This window comes from Elephantulus edwardii, unplaced genomic scaffold, assembly GCF_000299155.1.
Source record: "Elephantulus edwardii isolate Elephantulus edwardi_28Jun2011 unplaced genomic scaffold, EleEdw1.0 scaffold00061, whole genome shotgun sequence".
Classification (NCBI taxonomy): Eukaryota; Metazoa; Chordata; class Mammalia; order Macroscelidea; family Macroscelididae; genus Elephantulus; species Elephantulus edwardii.
The window spans coordinates 1,429,189-1,439,608 of NW_006399811.1; the positions used below are offsets into that span (position 1 = coordinate 1,429,189).

Genomic DNA, 10,420 nt, shown 5'->3' on the forward strand with positions numbered 1-10,420 from the left:
GTCAAGACTGATACAGTTCTTATCTTGTGTAGAAAGAAAGCTGAAAACACACGGTGGGACTATCTAACTCAGGTTGAGAAAGAATGCAAAGAGAAAGAGTGAGTCTGCTTTCATTTATTTCTGAATTTTAATGTATTTGCTGAGATTAAAATTTTTTCTAAATAGTTTATATTTTAGATAATAAAGGTATTTCTTTTGATCTGACTTGTACCTCTTAATGCCCACTGACTAAACCTGATTGTCTTGTATATACGCTGTCAGCCCCTACCTCAGGAGGACATGTGCCCAGGAAATTGCTTTGTAAAGGAGCCCTTGTATTTTGGCTGTCTTTTTAGTGTCTGACCTCAGGCACAGAAAACCAGTGGTGCTTTTGGGCAACTATTAAGCCCACTCCCAGAGATTCTGTTTCAACAGTTCTATGAGATCTGGAACTATTTCTCTATCTTTGTGTATTCAAAAGAACAAACACAGGGAGTTCTGGTGGTCTAGTGGCAAGAAGCTGCACTGCAATCCCGAGGGTGCACAGTTCGAATCCACCAGATGCTCCACTGGAGAAGGAGGAACAAACTCCTCCTGTGCCAGTCGGATCCAATTTGACGGTACACCAAATTAATAAATAAAAAAAAAACAAACAAACCACAACACACAAACAGGTAAGTCCTAGAGAAAGTGCTTCTTGGAGGCAAGGATTGTGAAACTTGGTCTCACATACTTTGGACATGTTAGGAGAGGCTACTGCTTGGAAAGGGATAACGTGCTTGGGAAGGTAAGGGGTCACTGAGGGAGAGGAATACTCTTAACCAGGTGGATTGATCAGTGTCTGTGGCAGTAGGTAGGCTCAAATGTGTCAGGATGATAAAGATCGTACAAGATAGGACAGGGTTCAGATCTGTTGTTAGTAGGATTGTTATGAGTTGTTAACAACAGAACATCTGGATCCCTAAAATACTTTTCTTTTCACAGAAATTTTTTTTTTAAATTTGAGTATCCCCAGTAATAGACTCAAAAGAAATAGCTATCCTATTTAATTATTCTTCTGGCTACAGTTAGACATATATGGGGTCAGTTTTAAATCTGAAGTAAAGTAGTATTGGCTCTTGTCTTATTCATATTGTTTACCAAGTATACAGCAGAATCAGGCAATTCAGCAAATGAGGTGAGTAAATACATGGTGAATGACTCATTAAATATAAAGTCTCTTGGCCCAGCTTTGGCAGTCTTTGAACTGGGAGTTCTGACTACATTAAAGACTGTGATCTCACCACCATGTATCTACAGATTTAAGGGGGGACCTTTTCTACTTTAAACTGTTTGCGCTCCAGTGTCTTTGTAAAAGGTTTATGTTCTTTCAATGAAAGCCCCCCCTCCCCGCCCCTGAAATACATAAGGAAATCATAACTTTAAAAATTAAAGCCGGTTAGAAAAGGAAAAAGAAAAACAGGTAACAGTTGCCTGAAATCCAGCTGCCCCCAAGATGCTCGCATTTTGGTTAGGGCTTTCATGTACTGACTTGATGTACACATGTGTGCTTGTGTGTGCTGTTAAGAGGATTTTACAGCTTGACCATTAAAAAGTTCAGTGTTTGGATCTACCACCTGCTCTATGGGAGAAAGATGAAAGTCTGCGCCTATAAAACATTCACAGCCTTAGAAACCCCACAGTGCTGTTCTTTGTCCTATAGGGTCACTATGAGCTGGAATTTACATCACAGCAGTGGATTTGTTTTTGTGTCCTAAGTGCCGTATATTTTAATTGTGAGCATCTTTTGATCCTGTCTTCACCCCTCCCCCATCATTGTTAATGTAAATCCTGTCTATACTTTGTTTTTATATAAATGTATATGAAGTGGTCATTACATCATGTTTTCTCTTTAAACAGAAAGCCTTCCTATGACACTGAAACAGATCCCAGTGAGGGATTGATGAATGTTCTAAAGAAAATTTATGAAGATGGAGATGATGATATGAAGCGAACAATTAATAAAGCCTGGGTAGAATCAAGAGAGAAGCAAGCCAAAGGAGATACAGAATTTTGAGACTTTTAAAGGTCCTTTTGGGAACTGTGATGTGGAAATATTGATGTTTCCAGTAAGGGGAATGTTGGTGAGCTGTACAGATAAAATTTGGCGTCTATTTACACAGCCTTCTTCCAAGTAAAGACAGTGAATTCTCCATTTCCTGCTGGAGGATTTATTTAAATAAAATATGTTTATTAAACACTTCCTCCAAAGATGATTTCATTAGTACCCTGATCATTTTACTAAAAAATGGGGTATATTTCTTTTCCTCCTTAAGTTTAAAACTGCTAATCTTGCCTAATTGAAGTGCCATATTATGTATGTTTTTGCTCATTTAAGTAAAAAAAGTTACTTACTGCTTTTAAGTTACTGACCTCAGCTTCTACTTATGTAAGAATGTGTGCTGTTAAGTTTATTCCGACTCCTGGCCTCCCTCTCACCCCCACCCCACGACAGTAGAACTGTTCCTGAAGGTTCCTAGGCTGTAATCTTTATGAGAACAGATGACTAGGTCTTTTCTTCCAGGACTGGCTTGTGAGTTTCAAATGCCCTTTCAGTTAGCTGTTATGCATTTAACCATTGTACTACCAGGGATCCTTACAGAAAATGAAATTTGTATGCTTAAAAGTTGCAGTAGAAAACAATTGTTAGGTGTCATTGAGTCCTTATTGCTGTAGATTCTGATTCATGGCAACCACACATATTGTAGAGCACAGCTGTGCCTAATCGGTTTAAGACTTAATATTTTGAAAGCAGATTGCCAGGCCTTTCGTCCAAGGTGCCTCAATGGGTTCAAACTGTCAGCCTTTGATAGCAGTTGAGCATAATATATCATGCATTAGCATGCACTAATACTCCAGTCGAGTTTCTATTTAAACAATTCATTGTGAACATAGACTTGAAACTCAAGTTGACAAGAACAGTAAAGTATCTTTGTATAATACCAGTTAGGTTTATTATGAATTGAATGGCTTATCGAAGCAAAAGGAATTACTTTGGAAAATAGTTATCCCTATGTCCAATAAAATTAGATTGTACACAGTTGAAGTTTTACTTTTTGTCCAGAAGTGTGTCAGAAAGTTAGACTAAAATTTTCACTAAAATAATGAACAATAATGCATTCTGTCTTCATTACTGCATAGGTATGTGAGTTGTTGGCCATGCAATTAGATGAGAGAAAACAAGTAGGATCATAAATAGCCATGGGCACAACAAAAGCAATTGCAGAAAGTAATAGAATTTGGTAATTAACAGAACAACCACATTTTGTTACTATCCATATTCCTTTTTTTATGGATGAAATACACATGAATACTATTCCAGCAAAACCTTTTCTCTTTGGATAGATTTTTTTTCTCTCTCAGTAGCTTACCTAACAATATAATTTTGTTTGAAGATGGAAGAAGAAAACACCAAGTTTTTGTTATTTGGTACAAGGTAGCAGCTCTGCCTTCCAATCTGACTTTCTCCCCAAACAACAAAGTAACCCTGTAATAGGATGATGAATCCTGTAGGTTGAGGAGCTAACCTAAGATTGAAAATTGCCATAAATTACACAAATGTCAGTAGGTTAACTATCCAAAATATTGTTTCTGAAACAATGTTCTTTAAAAAAAAAAACAAAACAAAACTGAAAGATTAAAGTGCACAGCAAGTTTTCACAGAAAATATTTATTACACTGCCACATGACGCAACAATACAATCTATTAAAGAGCAAAGTCAATTCACAGATAACTTAGAGTTCACTGACAGAATGATAAATCAATCCAGATTTACTGAAAGGTAAACCTTGTAGCAGGACAGGCCGACTCCCATATTAGAGCCCTGGGAAATGATGGTTTTGCCTGTTAGAAAAGCCCCTTGCTGCCTGCAAACGTTAGTAGATTCTGGAGCCGATTTACCACATTGCCCGCTGGACCCCAGAAAGTTGCCCGTGGTCAGCCAAGTGGCGGAAGACAATGCGACTGAGCCTCCAGCGCCGCTTGACGCCACGTGGGCGGGACGTCAAAACACAGCGATTGCGGATTCTGACCGGACAGCTGTCACGGGGAAGGGCAGCAATTTCTTCATCAGCCACATCCTATGGGAAATCACAGCACGATTACACGGATCACCAACATTTATTGATTCTAAGTGCTCAGTTCAATGAGCAGATGAAAAGAGGACTCGATTGGAAAATGTAGCCAAAATGTGATCCAAGAACCCTAGACACAGTGAACTGAGTGGAAAGAGTACATAAAACAGCCCCACAAGATACCAGAAATGTTTACCATACTCAGCATAACTTTTTAAAAATGTAATTGACACTTGACAGTGATACATAATACTGGGTAAATCATAAGAATAAACTCACAACACACCCGTGTAACAAGTTCCAAGTTTAGGAACCAAACACTTACACCCCAGGCCTTTACTGCACCACTGGGTAAGTGCTAACCCAATGACTAGCCAGAGATGATAGTGTCAGTTCTGAATGTCATATAAATAGGGCCATTCAGTAACATTTTCTTTCTCTTTGGCTTTCAGCAATATGCTTGGGAGATCATAATGTGGCTTTTTCTCATTGCTAATTGTGTGTGAAAGTAACATAATTTCTGGGTACAAAAATAGAGTCTGTCTACGGCTGAGGGGCATAACGGTAGTTTCTAGTATTAAGCTGTTACCATATTGCTGCATACATTCTTGTTGAAGTCATTACTATGGATTGGATTGTGTCCTCAATAAAGGTAGGTTGAAAGCAAGGGAAGAGTAGACTGGAAGACTAACATTTCAGATACACATCTCGAAGGATGGTTTAACGACTCTCCTCCCCAAAAAGATTTAAGGCAATTGACAAAAAGTCTAGGCTTCTTTGAACTGGGACATGTTTGTAACTATTTGGCAGGCAACATGCAGAGTATCTGCACAGCTAGGGGCTTAGGGATCTTCATAAATGATGCCCTCGGCAGTATCTTTGGCTGAGGTTCTCAGTGGTCACCTTGAAAGCAGACAGTTTAATGCCATTACAGTAAAGTTCCTAATAGAGTGCTCCTCAACACCAGGTTTTCAGCTCATCTGGCGAAACTCAAGGCTCACCAGGAACGTTATGCTCAGGAAGCCAAGCTGGTGCAGGGTTAGCTTTCTGATAGGCGTGTGACAAATAAGCCTAAATGGAAGGGCAGCTCAGCACACAGAAGTGAGCAAGTGCATTCAAAAAAAGCAGGATAAGCATCTTTTTTCTGCTCAAGCTGGAAAAGCTGGCCTGCCAACAAACTGTTTCTTGAGAGGAGACGCAGGACTACTTAGACGTTAGCAAGGAGCCGGAATTGGGAGCTGCACTATTGAGAAAAAAAGCAGGATAAGGAAAGTGCATCTAACAACAAAGTCTGCAATCCCAAAAGGCTGGGATGAAGCTGGGGAGATAAGTTAGGTCAAATAACTGCCCAGTTTCTACATAGATACTGGGCACAAGTACATTCGAAGAATAAATAGTTGAAAGGCAAATTAGCTTAGATCACTTTCTTTAATTATTTGTTATGTGCCAGTGAGTTAACTAGTTCAGCAACCCCATGAGCAACAGATCTAAACTTTATTCTCCCTAGGCCTTCCCTGTATTCTCCCACATGCTCCACCCCATTGGTACAGACACTGTCAATCTATCTCCCAACATGAGGCCTTTTTCCAAGGACTGGCCCCTTGACAGTATGCCCAAAGTCTCACTATCCTTGCCTCTATGCAGCACCCTGGTTTCATTTTCTCCAAGACAGATTTGTTTGAGCCTCACCAAAATCAGTTTCAAAGGATGGATTTGTATTGACTTGGAATATTTGCTCTTAATGCCCCAAAAGTATATAATGATAGTATATCACAACAGTATCAAGTGTTCAGACTCCAAAGATGCTGTAGTAGTTAGGGACACAGTCTACTAACCTGAAGAGTTGTTGGCAAAATAGTATTCTTCCTGAGTGAATTTATCCGCAGTCTTTCATCTGCATATTCATAGGCCATTTTTCGTCTCTTCACATCACGCACCATTCTCCAGTCTACGTAATAACCTCGAACTTGACCTGAAGCTGATGAAGGAACCATCTAAAGGACAGAATTAGTGGCACATGAAGACTAGTCACCTCCAGGATCTGCCAGTCCTCTAATCCAGTAACCCTCTTTCGGTTGCTGTTTATGACCTAGCATTTTATGACTTGTTTCAGACCACTGTAGTATTAATTTAAAATATACATTCCTTTGGTATTCCCCCACAACACACTGTTAAAACCCAAAGCCATTTCTCAGAGCTCCTTTTAACGGGCCTGTGGGACTTAATCAGGGAAGGGAAGGGAAGGCTCTGTTGCTCTTGAATACTTCTGCTTCCAGACTACACTCAGTTTTCCTATTCCCTCGATGACAGTACTTTTTCTGTCTCTTCTTCCCAGTCTCATCTTTGAAGCCGTTATTTTTCATTACCTACACTCTTCTCTATAAAATGGGGCCGATCTTTCAGCTTTCAATGACAGTCACATGCTTACGAATACCAACTTCGTAGGTGCAACGACACACCTTCCCAGAATCAAGCCGGTTGAGAAAAAGTGGGCAAGGGAAGGACCCTCGGGACGGACCTACAGTGGAACGGATGGTGGAAATGTCCTGGGGAACCTGCGAATCGTGAAATTCAGGAGTGGGAGGCTGGGCTGGGTACTGACCTGCCTGACAGTGCGAAGCAGCGAGCCCAGCATGGAGGCTGCCATCTTGTCCGCCGTAAACGTCAAAACGCTGCAACTTTATCGACACAACGGAAACCAAGAAGGACAAGCAGGAGGACGGGCCTTCCGGGCACGGGGCGGGGTAAGGACTTCCGGTTCCGCGCTCGGGTTGTCGGGGGCAGGTCTTCAGTGCTTCAGGGAGGAGGGGTTAGTTGTGGGATTTGAGATCTCGTGATAGTCTACGGGGACGGTAGAGTTTGAAAAATCTGTGCACCGAATCTGTGGTATACGTCAGTACCCCTGACTTGTTTTTAAAATTTCATTCCCGTATTAGACATTTAAACATGCGGAGCAAGATAGAGGGTCAGTTAAAGAAAGATCCTCAGGGAGGTGGATTGGCACAATCAGTGGCTGTAACAAGGTGCTCAAGTAAGTGTATGATGGTGAGGACAGCACAGGGGAGGGCAAGGTTCCCGAGCTGTTCTTAGGGTCACTTAATGAGTTGTACTCGACTCTTTGGCGCCTAACAACAACAACTAAAGCTACCTGTCCCTTACCAGTTCACCATCACTAATTCTGCCTTCCTGCTGACCGTATCCCTATTCAGACACGGCTGTCTAGAAACCTAGAAATTCTCACCGGCTCCTCTGTCATTTCGCCTGGGGATCTTGCAAATCTGTACCTGCAGTCCTTACAATTATTTCCATTTCATTTCATAAATAAGGATTGTTAGTCTGGGCAAAGAGGGCCAAAGAGAAGAATGAAGAATTCAGAACTCAAATGTTGATGGCCTTGCCTGCTTCAGATAAGAAGGCAAAAGGCCTTGCCTGCCTGGCTAAACTAGCAGGTGGCCCGTAAATCAGAATGGAATGTACCTCCCTAAAGACTCTGTTTATAAAAATCCTCCCCAGTAAGTTCACAGTGTGACTTCCCATTCTGCCTCTCCAGGATGAGGAACTCACCCGGGAGCTCCCCTTCCACCCCCACCCCCCTTTAATAAAACTGCATTAAGCTTTCTCTCGTTCTCTCTGATTTCTTCTTTAGGTCCACTAACCTAACCTAACCTAACATATGGTGCTACAAAACCCGGGAGATGAGTTAAGGTGCTGCGCCCCCGCCTTAGGGCGAGTGCTGGCGCCCCTTACTCTCTTCCGAATCAGTCTGTGCAGTGTCCAGATGCCTGAACGGTAAAGTTCTGCTGCTCTTCCTCTCCCCTGTGCTCTGTGTGGGCAGCTGCTGGCCAGATCTCTGCCCCTTTTGTCTTTCTGATCTCTGTGTTCTCCCTCTCCTTCTCCTGGAGGCTCCTAAAGCTAGACCCAATTTATTTCCAGGCATATTAAGCCTTTACTCCTCTGTTCCAAAGCTTTTAAGCTTTCCAGTCCAAACATTGTGAACTCCCATGAGAACCCAGATCTGTTCCATTGGCCTTCCATCCCACATACCCACAAAAAACACAGATCTGTGTTGGAAGGCCAACCAGAAATGCCAGGCATTTCTTCCAGGCTATGATGGCTCTGAGGACGCTCAAGCTGTCTATTGCCTCTCTCCACTGGTAAGAGTTCCTGAGACTCCCGGTTTCCAGAGGACGCTCTGGAATTCCGGTTGCCTCACCCACAGATCTGGGAACAATGGGAAGCCAATGTCTATCCAAGCTCTCAAGAGAAGGTCTCTTGAACTGCCTTCTCTCAAATCTCTCACACTTGAGTCTAGCTGAAGACCTCTGCCTCAAGATCCTTTTTCTGTAACTGAGAGGCCACAATACTAGCTAAGTAATAACTCTCAGTGGCCTAAAAATAAAACCTTTAGTTCGGCATTTAAACACTTTCTGCCAGTGGACTTAAAGAAACTTTCTTTTGTTTTGCTCCCGTACTTTCCTCTCCGTCCCAGCCTCCACCTCCTCCAAAAATCTCTTTGTCTGAAACCTTGCCCATCCTGACCAATACAAACTCAGCCATTCCTATCCTACCTCTTACATCATCCGTTACCAGGGTTATACCCGCCAAGTTAACCTCTTTGTTCTTTAGTTGCTCTTCTATCCCAACCAATCCAGACTCAGGCATACCTATTGCGCTCCTCCTACCAAGTCCCTCCTATGTCCTCTTCAAAAGTTACAAACGTTAAAAATCCCTCTCTGTGTTCAAAAAACTGCGTCTTTCTGCTGTAAACTCACTCACCTTTAATCCTACCAAGAACCTCTTAACAGCCTCTGTTTTCCTAACTCAGTCATAGGCCAATGTCGCCTCACCACAGGAAGCCTTTCCAATTCTCCCTCACATGCAGCCCATTCTGCCACCTTCTCTCTCCCCAGTCTGTTCAGAAAAAGTTTCCTACATCCACTCTCTTCCTTTACCTTCCTTTTCTTAAACCATCACCTTCCTCCTCTGATCATATAAGCAGCAAAAACACAGGCAAATTCACCACACCTCTCAGCTCCTGCTTTCCCCCACTCAGACACAGCCCCTCCTCCATCCTGCTTGGGAAAGTTCCCAAAGCAGAGAAAAATGCCCAAGTGAATAGCAAGTTCCCACTGCTACCTCACAGCATACAGAAAAAGCTAGAAACTACCTCCAAACACCTCACTCACCTCCAAACACCCTATTAGAGACCTGGTAGGCCTTTAAAGTTCCAATGCCCAAGAGAAACTGGCAGAAAAAACTCGGGCCTGACAGAATGTGAATCTGCAAGCCCAGACTCTCCTGGTTGCCTTATGGCCAGCAATGGTGAAGGGTCAGAGGACTAATGCTCCTTCAAAGAGCCAATTACCTCCTGAGGCATGCTTCAGATGCGGCTAGCTGTTGCCCAAACCCTCAACCTCCAACAAGGCCTTGCCCAATCTGTAGGACAATGGGTCATTGGAAGGTTGATTGCCCTTCAGCGCCTAGTCGTAGAAGGTCAGTCTCTCCACCAGATCCAGTCCCTATCAACCTTCTAGGCCTAACTGCAGAGGATTGAAGATGCCCAGGTTCAACAACCCTCACCACTCCTAAGCTCCCAAGGTAACCTTCAGGTACCAAGCAAACCAGTTTCCTTTCTGATTAGCACGAGAACTACCTGTTCAGTACTCCCTTCTTTCTCGGGTTCTGTTTTCCCTACCCAGGTCTCAGTAATAAGGATTAATAGTCTTCCCTCCAAGTCTCTTATCACTCACCAGGCACTGTCAACCCTATCATACATCCACGTCATCTGTAACCTCTCACTACCAACATGTTTTCATTACTCTAAAGAACTCCTCTTCTTTTCCTGCTAAACCTCATTCCCTGTCTCCACACAACACTGCAGAAGTTTAAAAACCATCATTACTTGCCTACTTTCCTATAAACTTCTTATCCTAAATAAATAAGTAATCTTTTGGTGTGCAGTCCCACACTCACACTGCTCAAACTTCTTGGCCTCCAAAGGATACGGAGTATCCCCTTCCAAGGCCCAACTGTCTCTCCTCACAGTCACACATGTCAGCTTTCAGTTAACTCCCACCACTAGAAGTCTAACAGTCAGTCTGCACATAGCCATTAAAAGCCTCAAACCTTCTCAAACTGCTGATCAAATCCTCTCCTTTCTCAGCTTTATTAATTTCCTCAGACACTGGATCCCCAATTTTTCTTTACTTGCAAAACCTTTCTCAAACTCCAATACTTCATTCCACTGTTCCCACCCCTTTACCAAATTCCTCTAAACACTTCACTTGTTCACTGATGAAAATGAATTATTGCTGTTGGTGTTTTAGCT

At 42.6% G+C, this 10,420-nt stretch overlaps 2 protein-coding genes across 2 annotated transcripts in view; one reads left to right on the plus strand and one right to left on the minus strand.

Annotated features, from left to right (window-relative positions):
• The window catches only part of CACYBP (calcyclin binding protein), a 9,406-nt gene extending 7,371 nt beyond the window's left edge, over nucleotides 1-2,035 (plus strand). The window contains 2 exon segments of the mRNA XM_006903625.1: nucleotides 7-98; nucleotides 1,879-2,035. Of these exon segments, the coding sequence (XP_006903687.1) occupies nucleotides 7-98; nucleotides 1,879-2,035 (249 nt within the window).
• Nucleotides 2,036-3,884: 1,849 nt separating this feature from the next.
• On the minus strand, nucleotides 3,885-6,749 carry MRPS14 (mitochondrial ribosomal protein S14). Its single transcript, XM_006887708.1, has 3 exons — nucleotides 6,695-6,749; nucleotides 5,928-6,086; nucleotides 3,885-4,098 (listed from the first exon to the last, which is right to left on the minus strand). Exons 1-3 carry the CDS (start codon nucleotides 6,737-6,739, stop codon nucleotides 3,916-3,918), a joined length of 387 nt encoding a protein of 128 aa, XP_006887770.1. The 5' UTR covers nucleotides 6,740-6,749; the 3' UTR covers nucleotides 3,885-3,915.
• Nucleotides 6,750-10,420: the final 3,671 nt, after the last annotated feature.